General features: G+C 42.9%; 1 protein-coding gene across 5 annotated transcripts in view; it reads left to right on the forward strand.

Annotated features, from left to right (window-relative positions):
* The window catches only part of CNOT6L (CCR4-NOT transcription complex subunit 6 like), a 43,180-nt gene extending 27,872 nt beyond the window's left edge, over positions 1–15,308 (forward strand). For all 5 annotated transcript variants that reach the window (XM_083756591.1, XM_083756590.1, XM_083756589.1 and 2 more), the window contains 11 exons: positions 489–610; positions 1,662–1,848; positions 2,498–2,583; positions 3,230–3,319; positions 4,707–4,775; positions 6,303–6,460; positions 7,018–7,172; positions 7,418–7,569; positions 8,783–9,010; positions 10,397–10,599; positions 11,757–15,308. In XM_083756591.1, coding sequence (XP_083612717.1) covers positions 499–610; positions 1,662–1,848; positions 2,498–2,583; positions 3,230–3,319; positions 4,707–4,775; positions 6,303–6,460; positions 7,018–7,172; positions 7,418–7,569; positions 8,783–9,010; positions 10,397–10,599; positions 11,757–11,969 — 1,653 coding nt within the window. In that variant the 5' untranslated portion in view covers positions 489–498 and the 3' untranslated portion in view covers positions 11,970–15,308. The remainder of the gene's footprint in view (positions 1–488; positions 611–1,661; positions 1,849–2,497; positions 2,584–3,229; positions 3,320–4,706; positions 4,776–6,302; positions 6,461–7,017; positions 7,173–7,417; positions 7,570–8,782; positions 9,011–10,396; positions 10,600–11,756) is intronic.
* The last annotated feature ends 2,547 nt before the right edge of the window (positions 15,309–17,855 follow it).

Here is a 17,855-nt window from a genome sequence, read left to right on the forward strand (position 1 = left end):
CCATAGTCGCCTTTGACTGGACTTAACCATCCAGGGGTCCTTTACCTTTACTGCCTCGTGTGGCTAAAACATTTAACTGCTGAAATGATGGCAGAATCCCAGTGTGGGGTGTTGAACATTCCCTGTGCTTGCTGTTTAAGTCTTTGTCTAGCTGTTGTGATTTCTAGTATCTGAGCTAAGATCAGCTGAAAGTGCTTAAAGAGAGAGAGAAAATTTTGAAGCAGCAAACGTGACTGGATGGAGGATTCTGTGCTTCTCATGTATTTGCCCCGTTTTCTTCTCCCAGTTCTGACCTGCATACATAACAGGAATAGTTCTGTTTAAACATGCAGAGTGTCTGCCATCATGTCTAGTTCATTACTCACTGGGAGGGATGCTTGTAACAGACAAGTCTTCTGTCTTACATGTTATACACTAGGGTTCTCTCTCAGTCTGGATAAGAAAAATTTTGGTAGCACATTGTGGTAATCATATGGTTTCTCTTTCAGACTAATAGGGATGCCAAAGGAAAAATATGATCCTCCAGATCCTCGCAGAATTTACACCATCATGTCAGCAGAGGAGGTAGCCAATGGGAAGAAGTCCCATTGGGCAGAATTGGAAATCTCGGGTGAGTTATGAAATGATTTGCCTATCTGTTGGGAGGTGGATCTCTCTGGCCTTAGGCCAGGTATCTATCCGCCTACCTGATAAAACTTGTGAATGGATCAGCAGGTCCTCAGAGGCAAGTTCATCAGTGTGTGAAAATCTTGCCTTCAATCTTGCCTGCAGCCTGAGCGCTTGAAACCATTCACATTATTAAGATGCAAGTGGGCATCCCCTATGAAATGCCTTAGAAAAGGCACTATAAGAGTTAGAGATATGAATCTGAGGTGTTTGGACAGAGAAGTATGTGTGTTTCTATTGCTCTGCCCCCTCTCAGATCTGAAATTGGGGAGGGGGGGACCATCTAATGTTCATTTCAGAAAAAAACATGTTTTCCATTTATCACTTATTTCCAAAAGTGGCTTCAAAGTGGTTTCATGTACAGTTTTCTACAATAAGTTCAAGCAACTTGAAAGTTGCATGGCTCCATTAAAAAATAATAATCATTAATTAATATGAATTCAGAAGGGATTGGGTTAGACTCTTGTTGGTTAATTTGTACATTATTTCCATTTTAGATAGCCTGCATCTGATTTTCTCTTCCTTCGTTTTTATACTTTTGCTGTTATGAGAATCTGTATTATATTATGTATTTTTATTATAATTGCATTTATGCAACTTTTGATTTCTATAATGTGCAGATATTAAGTTATGCATTAACTTATGTATTAAGTTATGTTGTAAAGTACCCAATGGTTTTTTTTATGAACAGCAGCATATAAATGTAGTTAGTTAGTTAATTAATTAATAATTAAAATCCGTGACTACAGAGTTGTTTCCTTCCCACTTTCAAATTGGAGGGAAGCCCTCTTTCTTCTCCCTTCCCTTGGCAAAAAAATCCCTTTTAGCTGCCAAAAAGTTTTTGGCCAAAAAGTCATAGCAGATATCCTGCATTTTATTATGTTTTGTGGTGGGCATGAGAGATAAATCAGCACATTTTTCTTGCAAAACTATCAGTATACTTGTAGAAACAGCTGCCTGAATGCTTAACATTCTCCACGTGCTCTTCATTTTAGGCAGAGTGCGGAGCTTAAGTACGTCTCTATGGTCACTAACACACTTGACTGCTCTCCACCTCAATGACAACTATCTGACTCGCATTCCACCTGATATTGCCAAGCTTCATAATCTGGTTTACTTGGATCTCTCATCCAACAAACTCAGAAGTTTACCAGCAGAACTAGGAAACATGGTATCTCTCAGGTGAGGAGTTTCACTGCCTCTTACAAAATAATTACAGAAAGGTTTTAGGCTGCAACTTTAGCTTTGGTCCAGCTGTTAAATTGATGTTGCGGTTTAACTTGGCTGTTGATGTACACAGTTTCTGTACTGGGTGGCGCTACATGGTATGATACTCAAGTTCTGGTGGCTCATATTGTACCTTGCCCACATGATGCCAAAGATGATGGAGGGGGGTGAGGAAATGAACAATGCTAGGATGTCAGCGTTACATTTTACTACACATTACAGGGGGAGAGAAGAGAACACAGCAGCAGCAGCCACACCCTCACATTTCTCCTAACGTGGTTATGTCATTAGGCTACCTTTCATAATTACACCAATCTTCACCTCTCTCAGAGATGATGGTTAGGGGCTATAGTTCAAAGCCTCTGGAGGGCACCTGGCTTGGTGTGCTGTTCCAGAACACCAAACTGCAGACACTTAACCACTGTAGAGCTAATTTATTTGTGGCCATTAATGTGTGTATTAATGCGCACATATTTCCCCTCCGGCAATGGAGCCACTCCAAGGAATATCAAAACAAAAGTTGACATTTTGCAAGATAAACAGAACATACAATATGTGAATTCTTTTAAAGTTGACCCTGCTAATGTGTTTCTTCTCTCTTTAGGGAATTGCTTTTAAACAACAATTTGTTACGAGTTTTGCCTTATGAACTTGGACGGCTATTCCAGCTGCAAACACTAGGTTTGAAAGGTAACTGAAATATTAAACCATACATGTCCATGATACCTTGTTCTCTATCCTTTCATTCCTTTATCAATTCCTTGTTCCGTCTTTTCACCAAAGAAACCTGTAGGGCTGAAGGACAAAACCTTGTGGAAAGTGTAGGTAATGGGTTTCTTAGCCTACTATTTTGTTTGTTATCTATTCATGAAAAGCTTTAGGAGAAGTCCTGAATTGTCCTTTTGGGTTTTTGCTGTGCCCTTTGTCTTCCTGCTGTGCCAAAGCCCTTGGAATCATAGAATCATAGACTTGTAGAATTTGAAGGGACCCCCAAGGGTCATCCAGTCCAACCCCTGCAATACAGGAACCTCAACTAAAACATCCATAGCAGATGGCCATCCAATCTCTGTTTAAAAATCTCCACTGAAGGAGAGTCACCACCTCCCAAGGGAGCCTGTTCCACTTTCAAACAGCTTTTACTGTCAGAAGGCTCTTCCTAATGTTTAATCAGAATCTCCTTTCTTGTAACTTGAAGCCTGACGCTCTGACCACTGTTTTACTCCTCTGGAATTCAAATACTGCTTTAGGACACCCCTTTCAAATCTACCGTCCTCCCCTCTGACAGAATGAGAAGTTGGGCTCTTAACTGATGTTAAATGTCTCACTTTTATTCTAGGCAATCCTTTATCACAAGATATTCTCAGCCTGTACCAGGACTCAGATGGAACACGGAAGTTACTGAACTACATGCTTGACAATCTAGCGGGTAAGAAGTGTTTGCCTTCACTTTGATAGCAGTGAAAGGCTCGTCTTAAATGACAGGTGGCATTTGTGTTAGAGGGGGAGTTTTCATATTGCAGGCACTCCTAGATGGGTGCAGGGGGTGTGCTATGCATTCCCAACATAGTGTGCCCCTTTCAGTACACTACACAATGCTAATTGGGAGAATTGCCTTTGCCTATTATGACAAAATTGCCACAAATGCAGTATACTTTACTGTAACAAAACATGGTGGGCATTTGGTTATGTGGGATAAAGTAAAGGCATGCACTTGATAACATTAGGATAGAAGCTAAACCCCTGTTCCCTTCCCCCATTGATCCCAACCATTCAAAATCAAGCCTGATCCTACTCCCGCCTGTATAGCTCTGTCTTGGGTCTTGTTTCTTGGTTACACTGCAGGGGGATGTAATATTGGGAGCTGGCTCTATCTAACTTTATACCTAACCACCTGCCCAATGATGTTGAGTGCCAGCTCATCAAGAATCTTGAGTTCAAAGGTCCACATAGTAGCTATTCCCAGATCAGGGATTCATCTCTTACTTGGTGAGGGTTTTCATTCATTCAGTGGAGGAACTGGCCTGTATATATTGATAATTCCTTTTTAAAAGAGACCATTTGTAGCTGGGAAACTTATGTGTGTACACCAGGTCTTCTATACTCAAAACAGCTTTCTGGATCTGGCTTCAGCTAATCTCAGTTGTTCTGGATTGAAGAGCCAAGTGGAAACCATGCTATATCTTTTAATTAAGCCTGCATGGGATGATTGTCACTGGAAAAACCCTTCAATATGGAAGGGCTCAGCAGGCTGGTGGTATGAATTGTTTACCCTGCAACTTATTCCCATCACATGGAATGTTGCATGCCTGTTGAACTTCTTTTGCAGTTGCAGATAATGCTTTGTGATCGTTCAACCTTATGGGCAAAATAATAAACTATTCATACATTTCCCCCCAGCACTTTTGAAGCAGTTTTGGGTGGCAACTCTGCCACTAGGGTATATGTTACACAGGCTTTAGTTGATCCAACAAAGTGATCACACCAAAATGTGACTGTTCCTTTAGGTTCCTGTGTGCATGTTTGAGTGAGAGTGAGAGAGAAGGTGAATGAAATCAGACATAATTATTCCCAAATAAAATTGGTACTACCATTGGAAATCTCAGTGAGATTTTGCTGTTCAGAGCCCACCTATATCTAAAAGTACGAGAAACCTGCACCATCTAAACATTTTCTCTACCCATATCCCACTTTCAGCTTGCAGTTAAATGCTTTCTTTTCTGAACTTCTGTACTACAATACGGAGTGTGACTATTGCAAGTTCTTGAGGGATACTGGGCTTTCTATCATTAATGTTTACTTTCTCAATATTTCAGTTCATCCGGAGCAGCTGCCTCCAAGGCCATGGATTACTTTGAAAGAGCGAGACCAAATTCTGCCCTCCGGTAATTATGTGACTTTCTCTTCTTCCTGTAAATTAAAGATAAGCAAGGAGATATCTTTTTGCACAGCTGCACTCCTCATTTGTCAAGTTTTATTCATCCTTGATGATGATTGAAGAAACCTCACAGCCCACAAAAGAGAGTTTTCCGCCTGCTTTATTTGTGTAACCAAGCAGCTGCCTGGGACAGAAACGGGAAGTTCCTTGAGGGTCTGAAGGCAGCAGTAGGCAAGGAGAGCTCAAAGTTACTGGAACCCCAGAAAGACCCCTGTTTTGTGCTGCTGCAGTAGCTGGAGCCAAAGGGCAGGGGTTGAACTGTCTGCAGTAGTATCAGATGGCCGGTAACATGATACAAATCCACATATTTATCAGTCCTTTTTTAACTACTCAAAATCTGCTCCCAGAAAGGGTCATTGGAACATTTTTCTCCATGGCCTCATAAGGCCACATGCAGAATTGAGGCTTGCAATCTCGTTATCCAGCTGGAGAATGAGGAAGATGTGCTCCTTCCCCCTTGAGCTAACCAGCTGGTTACCAGATCCTGCTTCAAGAGGCCTCATTAGAGTTTGCTGTGGATAGGGCCAGTACCAACATAAGCCTTAATCTCAGTGGAGAAGCTATGGGGCAGGAGCATGTGATCACCATTAAGAGATTGGCAAATGGGCTGCTGCTGAAGTTACTGTCAGTGTAACTGAGTAATAACTGCTTCCGCTTGTAGAGAGAGGACCAATTTGTGTGTTACGAATCTGTTCAAACTTGCTCTGCACATGCGATCAGTGAAATATCAGCAGGCTTCACTTGGAAGAATGTGTGGCTACTTTGTGAGGAGTGCTGAGAAAGTGAAAAGTCATTTTAACAGAAATATCAGTATGGTCATCCTCTGATGTTGTACTGCTCATATGAGCCATTAAAGGTGAAAGGGCCAATTCATAATGTATGAATCTGTCTGTTGAATCTAAGTTTTCACCTGAGGTTCTTAGCTACTTGAATAATTTAATTCGCAATGAGCTGCAGCTTTATCTCATTTAAGAAAAACCTAATAGCCTTTTATGTTATCTGTTCTGGCTGAAGTAATGTGCAAAAATATGTAAACCTGAAAAGTATGCTAGATCATCTCTGCAATGCACTGTATAAGTTTATTTATGCAAATAGTTCCACCTATGCAAAGCAGTTAGCCATGTTATTAAAATAGAGGTTAATGAACTCTAGCTTCTTAAACTAGTACTTGGCATCTGAAAGAAGTTTCTTTTCCTTAATCTTACGATTTAATTACCGTCTTTATGTCGGCCACACAACAACTTAGTTCTCTGGGTGGCTCACAAAAATAAAATACAACATTGAAAATACAAATAAAAGAATTGCAATGTAAAAATTAGAGGAATTCTGGAAGCTTTTGCAAAACTGGCCTTTAAGTCAGAGATACCTACTTAATTCCACTGAAACTCCTTGTTCTAAGGGGTGATAACTTCTGTCAAAAGTGTGTGGTACCTCAACGTTCTCATCACCAAATATTTACTTTCTCTCCTTCCAGCTTCTTTTACAGTCATGTGTTATAATGTGTTGTGTGATAAATACGCCACCCGACAGCTCTATGGCTACTGCCCATCATGGGCATTAAATTGGGAATACAGAAAAAAGGGAATCATGGAAGAAATTGTGAACTGGGATGCAGATATCATTAGTCTTCAGGTAATGATAACAATATAGCCCTTTGATTTTCATCAGGAAATAGTAGGAATAGGGTTCCCTTATTCTCTTCTTAAAATGTTGATAGAAAGTCAAGGGCATCTCTTCCAAGTACTTCTTCATGTTTTCTTCTGTAGCCTTACAGCTTTAATTTTTTTAAAAGTATGTTAAAAACATGTTAAGATGTGAAAATAGCAAAAGATCGCCATTGGCCAAATACTTTTTGCAGGGCCCTTTGTCCATTGTTCATTTTGAATAAAGCATAATAACTTGGCAACCGTGGCTTATGATGACTTGTGGATGTGACTGCTCAGTCCTTCCCAAGCCAATGTAACCCTCCCTGAAACAGGCAAAAATGAGGCAGCCTACATTTCTCAGCACAGTTTTCTGCAATGTTAACAATCATAGAATCCCAGAGTTGGAAGGGACCCAATGGTCATTTAGTCCAATCCCCTACAATGCAAGAATCCTGCCCATAGCCTTCCCTGTATGGATTCAAACCACCAGCCTTCTGGTTAACAGCCAGACACACTTACCCACTGTGTGATATTCCTTTTCAGGAAGTAGAAACTGAGCAATACTTCACCCTCTTTCTGCCAGCATTAAAAGAGCGTGGATATGATGGGTTTTTTTCTCCAAAGTCACGTGCCAAAATCATGTCTGAGCAGGAGCGAAAGCATGTGGATGGTTGTGCAGTATTCTTCAAAACGGAAAAGTAAGAGACTTTCGCTGATGTGACTTTGTTGTTTTATGCCTGTACCTCAGATGTCTCTGATAGTTTGCAAAGCAGCGTCTGTTGTTCCTTTAATGTGGACATGAAATCGACCTTTGTATTTAAAAAATGAGAGGGAGAAGTTTTATATCCTGGCTTTCTAGTAGTCTTTCCCCCCCCCCCCCCTTTACTTTTGTACGTTTTTATATCTGTTGACTGAGTTCTTGGGTATGTTTTACATGTTTCAGGTTCACATTGGTGCAGAAGCACACAGTAGAATTCAACCAAGTGGCAATGGCGAACTCTGAAGGATCAGAAGCTATGTTGAATCGAGTGATGACAAAGGACAACATTGGCGTTGCTGTCGTGTTAGAGGTGCATAAGGAACTGTTTGGGACAGGTGGGTGTCAGGCATTTCCAACACAAACAGGGAGAGGCTTCATAAGGCGTACTAGTTTTTAAACAAGTGAAACTTTCCTGTATAGAAATAATGCCACTTTATAGTACAAATTAAGTGGAGACAGAACAGTACCAGCTCAGTGGACTGCATTGCTGAAGCAACTTCTGAAACAGATCCATTCATCCCTAGGAACAAAAATGCTGTCTTAAATTGAGTATGGTCTATCCCATGTTGTTCTAGCTGCTAAGACTTGTGATAGTGCTCAGTTAGGGGTCTTTCCCATCAGTTATCCGCTCTACAGGATATGTTAGAGTTTGAACCTGGTACAGGCGGCCCCCCACTTGCGCAGGGGCTATGTTCCGGCCCCCTGCATGCGTAAGTGAAATCGTGTGAAGTGGGGAGCACCTTCTCAGCACCCCTTAAACACCCTCTCAGCCAACTCTCTCTTCTATCCATACTGCTGCTGCTGCGCTACTCCACTCCACACATCAGCTGTTAGGCAGGGAGGTGGAGCAGCATAAACAAAGCCTTACTGTGCCTCTGGTCTCTTCAGGGCTCCTTCCCAGATTTGCTATACAAACTCTGGGCAGGGTCTCCTTGCAAGCCACAAGGACTCTCCAGCCATTTCCGGATTTGATTTGAATCATTTAATTATTTGCTGACATCATGCATAAGTGGTTTTTTGCGGGGGGGGGGGGCTGTCTATATTTCCTGCATGCAATGTGTGAGTTTGTCCATGCAGGTGTGGCCTTTGCCACTCCAAAGCACATAGCTCATGCTAGAGCGGTCACTCACTTAGGAAGAATGCGTTCCTTCTTTCTTCAGTCCAACCTCTTTTCTCATAGCATTTTGTTTTTCCTAACACAATTCTCTCTGGAACGCTGCATGGATGCCACTAGGTATGCCGCCTGACTGGGATCAAAGTCACAGTACTATTTGGTCTGAATTGGCACAACCATGTGCATAGCGTACCCTCAACTGCCTTAATTTCTATAATAATTTCTACCAGGCCACCACTGTCACGGGAATTGAGACAAATACAGATACTCTGGCCATGGGGAGGTGCTCTATTGTTCACATAAACCCTCCCAGGCCACGAGTCCAGCAGTATCTGCACAGTGAAGAACATTTCCTTTGCATGTAATTAAATGCTTTTCTGTTTGTTTCTGTATCATGGAAGGAGTTGAATTAACTTAGAATTCATTGCCTTTAGGTATGAAGCCTCTCCATACCGTGGACAACCAGCTGCTTATTATAGCAAACGCCCACATGCATTGGGACCCTGAATATTCAGATGTAAAACTTGTCCAGACAATGATGTTTGTCTCAGAACTGAAAAGTATCCTTGAGAAAGCCTCTAGCCGGCCTGGAAGCCCAATAACAGATAAGAATTCCATCCCTCTGGTGCTGTGTGCAGATCTCAACTCACTGCCGGATTCAGGTATTTAGAAATAGCGGTTTTGCTTTTACTTCAAAGTTAAGACTTACCTTTTTTTATAAAAAATGCATTTATTAAAAGGTTTTATTGGGTAACAGTAGTACATACAAAGTCTCCGTTTTCAAGTCATAGAATCTTTCAAACAAGTCGGTCACATTCAGTGAGACATTACTGTTACAGGCAATATGGAATTGAGGAGGGAAAGAGGGCAGGAAAAGGGGAGACGGTAAAATTCCATTCTTTTATATAGTATATGAGTAAAGCTTTTGTGTGGGACGTGGGTGGCGCTGTGGGTTAAACCACAGAGCCTAGGACTTGCCGATCAGAAGGTTGGCGGTTTGAATCCCCACAACGGGGTGAGCTCCCGTTGCTCAGTCCCTGCTCCTGCCAACCTAGCAGTTCAAAAGCACGTTAAAGTGCAAGTAGATAAATAGGTACCGCTCCGGCGGGAAGGTAAACGGCGTTTCCATGCGCTGCTCTGGTTCGCCAGAAGCGGCTTAGTCATGCTGGTCACATGACCAGGAAGCTGTACGCCGGCTCCCTCGGCCAATAAAGCAAGATGAGCGCCGCAACCCCAAAGTCAGCCACGACTGGACCTAATGGTCAGGGGTCCCTTTACCTTCAAAGCTTTTGTGTTAGCATCACTTAAAACATGTATTTTATTTTTGTTGGTGGTACAAGAGACCAGAGGGCCCAGGGCATGGCTGGTTGCAGTCGGTGGGCTGAAAGTGTGTCTTGTTTGTGTGTTGTGAGGGGAATGTTACTGGATCAGATTAACCATATCGATTTGTATGCTGTGGGCGGAGGGACATAGTATTGAAAGTTAATACTATCTTGTATCAACTTTCCACCAACATTACACCTAGTGGAAAATGATCTTTTTCAATGTCTTGTGTCTCAAGGGGAAATTTTAATGTGAATTGCTGAATTGTTGTCTTGCATTCTAAAATGAGGAGAGGAGGTAATAGGGTAGATTTGGGGGTTGGTAAGGTGAACAAGACCCTCTGTCAAACCAGTATTGTTTGCCCAGGGAAACTGCTATTTATAACCAGATGAATGGTAAATTACAAGAACCACATCACATTTAGTACATAAATAATCACTTCCTTTCTAATTACAAATGCTGTCAGCCTTAATCAACTACTGGTGGTATTTCTCTAACTGCTAAATAGCTTATTTCTTATTTTAAGCAGGTGCTTATATAGCTACTTGGGTGATAATTCTTCCCTCCTGGTCATGAAAACATTTGCAGCGTTAATAATTCCCTGGCTGCTGATGGTGTGCATAGAGCTCCAGAACTGAGTTCATGTTAAGCTACAGGAAAACAGGTGGCACAATTCAGCATTCGCATCCGACAGCAACAGATTGACTGTTTTGTTTTGCAAACAGGTGTCGTGGAATACTTAAGCAATGGAATAGTAGCTGACAACCATAAAGATTTCAAGGAGCTGCGTTACAATGAGTGTCTCATGAACTTCAGTGGCAATGGGAAGAACGGGGCTCCTGAAGGAAGAATCACTCACGGCTTTCAGCTGAAGAGCGCTTACGAAAACAACTTGATGCCTTATACCAATTACACCTTTGATTTCAAAGTAAGTAGAGCTGTGGCAGAAGCAACTAGGAATATATCAGCTGGGTACTGGAACGACAGATATTTACTGTGATTCAAACCAAACACATTTAAACCTATGGGTAGTTGCAGCTTAGACCGTGATTCAGTTGCAAATGTGTTGAAGTGCACAGATGAATGGCCACTGCTGCAATCTGCCTGCCACGATCCCTGTGGTCGTTGCAGGATCACCCTGCTTCATGCCATTTCTGTATGAAGAAGTAGAAGCAAGATTTAGGTTCTGATCCCTGGCTCCGATTCTCCTGTACATGAGAGGCAGGCTGGTGCCTTTTAGCATTGACTGGCAATAATAATAATAATCTGGGCGGCTTCCAGCAAAACACTAAAATACAATAACCTATTAAACATTAAAAGCTTCCCTAAACAGGGCTGCCTTCAGATGTCTTCTAAAAGTTTGGTAGTTATTTTTCTCTTTGACATCTGGTGGGAGGGCGTTCCACGGGGCGGGAGCCACCACCGAGAAGGCCCTCTGCCTGGTTCCCTGTAACTAGGCTTCTCGCAGTGAGGGAACCGCCATAAGTCCCTCAGCGCTGGACCTCAGTGTCCGGGCAGAATGATGGAGGTCAAGACGCTCCTTCAGGTATACTGGACCAAGGCCATTTAAAGGTCAGCACCAACACTGCTCGGTCCCAGCGCCTGCCAACCTAGCAGTTCGAAAGCACCTCCGGGTGCAAGTAGATAAATAGGGACCGCTTACCAGCGGGAAGGTAAACGGCGTTTCCGTGTGCGGCTCTGGCTCGCCAGATGCAGCTTCGTCACGCTGGCCACGTGACCCGGAAGTGTCTCCGGACAGCGCTGGCCCCTGGCCTCTTGAGTGAGATGGGCGCACAACCCTCCTCCTGCTTTTATTGACATGTTGCAACCACCTTTGCCGTTTATAGGATTGGTGGAGCTGCAGCAAGTTCCAGGTCCCGTCCCCCCCAACCATCTTCTAAGCAACCTTGCATTTCTCCCTGGGCTTCAGTTGAGACGCTCCCAAAATCTCTTACTACCTAGCAGTGCAACAGGTGGTGCACAGATTGCACTGGAACAAAAGCAGGCAGCATAGGAGGTTCTTGGTGGCTTGATTTGTTCATAGGATCCTGTTCTGAACTGACTTTTCCTCCTTCCCTTCTGCAGGGTGTAATTGACTACATTTTTTATTCCAACACTCACATGAACGTGCTTGGTGTCCTGGGGCCTTTGGACCCTCAGTGGCTGGTTGAGAACAACATCACCGGGTGCCCCCACCCTCACATCCCTTCAGACCACTTCTCACTCTTGACGCAGCTGGAGCTCCATCCTCTGTTCCTGCCTCCTGTCAATGGCATCCACTTGGCCAGCAGGCGGTAGTGGGGCCCCTGCCCCTTTTGAGGGCTGGGACCCGTTTGTTTGTTTATGGACCTGTACAGTTGTAAATCAAAGTATGTAGGAGTGAAGTATGGCCGACCTTTTAAAAGCTGCTGCTTCAAGCTCCTCTCATTATATGTGTTGATGATACAATTTTGCACTTTTCCCCCCCGGTGCATATTGGTACCATTTGGCACTAGGGCTGGAACCAAAGTTTTTGTTTGTTCCCTTTTTCCAGGTTTTTGCTTTTAAGGTATGCATATATATATATATAAAACCCACACATTTTAAGCTGGCGGGCTCTTGTTTGTTTCATTGGGACGCTGCCTTTGTAAAACGACGTCAAACAGCGGGGTTTGCGAATGCTTTCTTTCACATCTTAGCAAAATGAGCCATACCTCTCTTCCCCCAGCCCACTCTCATATTTTATTTTATTTTAAACAGCATCCTGAAATAGAGTAGGTCTATTTGATGTTTCGGTCCTGTTGGGAAAGGTTTGGTAACTGGAGATAGCACTTGCCGTTGTAAATTATTTGCAGCACAGACTGCTCTCTTATCTCTACTGAAATGTTAAGTTAATTTAGAAAGCCAAAGGTGCTGCAAGACGCAAGACTTCCTGCTGTTTTTGTGCTGTTCCAGTGGAGAATTTGCCTGGGAGCATCTAATTGCATATACCAGGGTCCACTTGTTTGTTGTAATCTTCATTTCTGATCAGTAGGAGTTCGCATCCTGTCCAAGCCCATGAAAACAAATTGGGCTTGTGTGCAACCTATAGATCTCTGACTCCAGTGAGCTCTGTGTATTTCTATAGAAGGAACAAGCTTAGCTGACAATGGGGAAGCTCCAGGTTGCATCATAAGGCCCAACTACTGGCTTACAGCTGTGGATTCTTACCACAAGAGAACCATCTCCCTTGCAAAAAATTATGAAGGATGCCAGCATAATGGATGGGATCAGTTTGACAGTAACCAGCAGAGTAACTCTGGCAATTCAACAGACCGCTTTGGGGAACAGACACTGCATCAACTGGAGGAGAATTTGGGATTGTCAGCAGTTTCCAGGAGGCAGGTGCGGGGTCCTCTATTAAAAATCTGTGGCTGGGATTCTTGGGTTTGATTTTCACAAAGTGAAAATGCATTTCAACCCAATCCACTGGTCCCTTTTTTGTTGTACCTTTTCCATCGTCCTCCCCTTCCCCCAGAAAACCTTTAGGATTATTCAGCTGAAAAGAGCAGATGAGGAAATGCCTCCGAAAGCCATCTTGCAGCTGCCTCCTCTGTGCGTGAGAGCTGGCTTTCCTGGGTGCCCTTTTCCCACGTGAAGGTTGGCCATCTTCCTGACCTAGTCGCCAAATAGTCATCCCATGCTTTTAACTGCTTTTGTTTTCTATCAAGTTTTTTTTTTTTAAGCTGCTGGTTCATTCCCAACAGTTAATTGCTCCCTTTAAGATGTACTTGGAATCTTTTCTTCTGCTTTCCTTCCCCCACATTCTTCCTGGTGGCCATTAATAATAATAAAAAGCTTTTTGCCTTGAAAGAGCAGAGCAGAAAAACCATACATGCCATCTCTTCAGAAAGCCGTGGCTGCAGTTTGCTCAGAGGAGCTGTCAAGCAGCCTCTGTTCATTTCGGTGGAGCTTGTGCAAGGTTTCATGCATGCAGCCTGTGAGAATGAACGGATGTTGCTTCAGCAAAGCCTCTTGAGCAGATGGAGCCTGACTCTGCATTTCAAAAAGCAAAAAGTCCAGTCAACAAGGAAAGGTTGTGTCTGTGTTCCTTTAAGTTTTTCTGTATTCTGCTTCTTTGCTGCTATATACGATTCCTTGAGCTTATATTTTAAACTTTTCATGCACTTTACTGTTTCTAGTCTCAAAATGTGATATTTTTAATAAATGAGAATTTTTTTCCATTATGTGAATGAAAATTTTTAAAGAGCTTATATCTGTCTCATTCATACGCTTAAAAAGGAAGAATTAAAAAACAAAAGCGAAACAGCTGAATCGGTTTGTTGCACAAAACATATACCTTAAGTTACTTTCTTCCCACCTACCCACACTCACTTTGCTAGCTATGTATAGAATGGCAAAGGAAAATTTGGAATCGGGCTAAAGAAGGAAATGCTGCCTCATTTTTGTGCATGACTATGGGGTGTAGAGGAAGGAGTTACTTTGGTGACGACCGCAATTTGCTCTCGGAAGTGCCTACAGCCAACAGTTCCTCAGCGATTGGAACTGGTTGTATTTATGTGAAACTTTCAGGATGGAACTACATTAGGCAACAAATGCAGGACGGCGGCTGCTCAAAAGGGCAGCCTTGGGTCGAATTTTCCCTCTGTGTGCTTGCCAACCTTTCACATCACATCTTTGGTTCCCTCCCTCCAGTGGGAATGGAGAAACATCACACGTCACGAGAGCAGCAAAGAAGGGAGATTGTATTGGATTTGGAAGGGATTTGACACTGAGCTTCTCCTCCCGCCCCCCTTTTTGACAGCCTTCCTGTGTTTCTTACAACATGTAGCTCCATCCAATGTGTAGAACAGCTTATAAAGCACGACAAAGTTATCTCCTTCTCAGAGAGAACATTTCCCCCTCTCCAATATTGGTGCAGGTATCTCTTCTTATATACCTCAAAAGTGTTACTTACACGGCCGTGTATATATGAATTGATAACTCAAATAAAATATAGTACTGGGAAGTAGAATAGCATGAAAAACTTAATTTGGTGGACATTAGCCTTTTCAGTTCTTTTTATTTTTGTAAGGACCCAATCCGCTGGGAAGTCCTCCTGCTCCAGCCCCACTGAAATGTGCAAGAGCTGCCCAACTCCCTGTTCATTTCAGTGGGGCTTGCGCAAAAGACTTCCCTCCTGGAATGTGTTCCAAGTCATCTGCTGTATCTTCACTTGGGAGGTATGCACTAACAATTTTCCTCCTTTTCATATGTGCATGTTAACTAGCAATGTGAGCAATATTTCCTACCATACTTCACTCCCAACTATTTTTTTTGAGATGTTTGTATAAAATGGAGTTTAAAAAAAAAAAATCGCCTGTGATTGTATATGAACTGCAGAGGAGCCGGTTTATTAAATAATAATTATTATTATTAATAAAAACCCAGCAATCTTTTGTAATGCTGTTGGGAGGTTGGGGGTGGGGAATAAAATAAAAATATTGGGAAACATTGCAAACAGTTTAAGTTCCTCTTTTTGTTTAGTTGTAATTAGCCGATGCAGTCGGGGGTTGAGATGGCTTTCCTCTGCTTCAAAGTTGACTTGTATCTTAACCTATGTAACTCTCTTGGTTTTTGTCTCCGTCTTTAAAAAAAACCACCACCTGTTTGATATGTTGCACAATTCTCTTCTTTAAGCAGTTGTTGTTTCATTGGCCATAGAAGCGCCAGGAGGAGGTTTCCGTTGCTGGAAGGACTTTGTGCCTTAAAGTTTTCCACATACCAAAGTGTTGGTTTAAAAGCAGGGACTGGAAATATTTGTTCAGAACAAGGGCTGAATTTTCTTCTGGGGCCACATACCAATGCTAGGTGGATCCAGAGGCAAAAAGTAGGTGGAACAGTGAATGTAATCTTACGTTTGTACAGTCGACTAGTTGCTACACAGACACACACACACACCCCATGCAGGGGAGCAAGAAAAATTAACAGCGTCCGATTGCAAGAGGCGCTCCAATCAGGCAGGAACACTCAAAGACGGTGCAAAGTAGGGCTGGGTATGTTGTGGCTGAGGATACTAGCAAGACAGAACCTCCTCTTTTCAGGAACTCCCCCCATTTGAAGAGACAAGTTCATTAAATCAGGGCTGTTTCTATGGGGACAGCTGGATGCACTGGGCATGTCCACCTAGTCTTAATGAGAATAAGCATTCCCCCCCCCCCCATTTTCAAAAGGAAATATTGCATTGCACGTGCTCAGGTAATCGTAAACACTGCTGTCAGTATGCTGAGATGTAGAAGCTGGTTCATGTTACAGTGTTTCCTCCACAGAAGCCCCTTAAAGGGCTACTGTGACCCTACGTTAGGGTGGAAACAGGAAAGGACGTTGCAGTTGAGCAAATCGCAATGGTTATGTGTGTAAAAACCCCAAGTGTCGGAAGTCCCACTCGTCACACACAGCAACACCTCCATGTGTCCTAAGGCATTGCTGGGAACTAATAAAATGTATACAGGCGTCTCCCCATTGACACACATCTGTGTGGTGCCGGGAAATAAATAAATCAGTTTAAACCGCAGAAAGGCAAAAAAAAAGAACAGGGAAAACTGCAAAAAAAAGAAGGGAATTTACTAGCAACCCAAATGCCATTGTACCGCCCTTAAGAGTCCTGTGGAGGGTTGGCATTTGAGAAAGGCGGTTTGGAGGGAGCGATTGCGGGGGAGTTTTGGCTTTTCAGGTGGTGTTCCCCACTATACACAATTTCACAGTACCCAGGAAGTAGCCCCTGTGTAAGTGGAGAGACGCCTGTATACCGTTAAGTGTTGGCACACAGTATGTTTTCAGAAGAAAAGTTGATCATTGAAATTATCGTGAGCCCCCCAGAAACTTTATTAACAGGCAGAACTGTGAAAAAACTAACCCACCCACCTCCCTGAAGTTCTACTAGTGTGGATTGTAGGCAGATAGGCAGCCTCTGGGATGGTCCATTAATGGCTCTGGGAAAAGGTATTGCTCATTGCCTATTGCTGACCTTTTGAGGTAAAAGTGGCTTGCTTCTCTGCTTCCCATTCTGATTAAACAAGGCATAGGAAGAAGACTAGTATTGTAATCCACTTTCCTGTCAACAGACTTTAAAGGTTTTTTTCCCTTATCTACAAACAGGATCATCAACAAAGAATTTAATTCCTCTTTATCAATAAGCATATTGTGTGAGAAGAAGAAATTCATTCTCTCAGAAATCCCCAGTACTACTTAGATCCACACCCTGTTCAACATTACATTTTTAGGTAGAACTAGCCATACACCTCGCTGAACCTGAGAGATCTGTGTTCATGATGCAAACTATGGATTACCACTGGTCAGAGACGAAGCAGGGAGGGTTCGCATGTTGCTTAGGCTGCCTTGGTGTGCATCTTTAATGCATTAGTATTATGTATTTGACTCTGAATACATCTTAACACTTAAGAGGGGGAAAAACAAACTTGGAACGCATCTGCATGCATGCGTGCAAGCTTCTGAGTTCTTGCTTTGGTAAAATGGGACTGGACAAATTAATTGAAAATAAGCCTGAATGACTTTCAGGCATCATGTCCTTTATTGGTCCTTCTTGCGTATATATTTCAGCCACACCACACTAGAGTTTCATTGCCTTTGGTTCAGAGTTTTCCAGGTATAGCTGGATGGCACCTCTTTGAAACCGAATGCAGAACTTCTGCACCAAAACGTTGTGTTCTTACAATACCATTGACACTTGTATTAGCAGATAGGAATTCATTCCCAACACACATAGCAAGGACCACTGGCACAGATACGGCTTCAGAAGAGGATAACAGGAATGGAGGATTGTCAATGGAATAAGAATAAGGGTATCAATGACTACTAGCCATAATTGCTATGTTCTGCCTGTTGGGGCTAGGTTGTGTCTGAATGTCAGGGAGGGAGAGGGTGATGTTGCATTCATGTCCTGCTTTTGGACTTCTCATGGTCTCAGTGGTCAGCCACTGCAAGAATTAGATGCTGGACTAGATGGGCCTTTGGCCTGATCCAGCAGGATCTTATGTTCCTATTAGGGCAAGAGTTTGGAAACAGCCCTGCAAACAGCCCTGCAAAGAAGACAACAGTGCCTGGGTGTAAGCAGGACTTGGGGCTCAGATTTGGAATTTGTGCTAGACCAGTGTTTCCCAAACTTGGGTCTCCAGTTGCTTTAGGACTACAACTCCCATCATCCCT

Source organism: Podarcis gaigeae (genome assembly GCF_964106915.1).
Source record: "Podarcis gaigeae genome assembly, chromosome: 9".
In the NCBI taxonomy this organism is placed as follows: Eukaryota; Metazoa; Chordata; class Lepidosauria; order Squamata; family Lacertidae; genus Podarcis; species Podarcis gaigeae.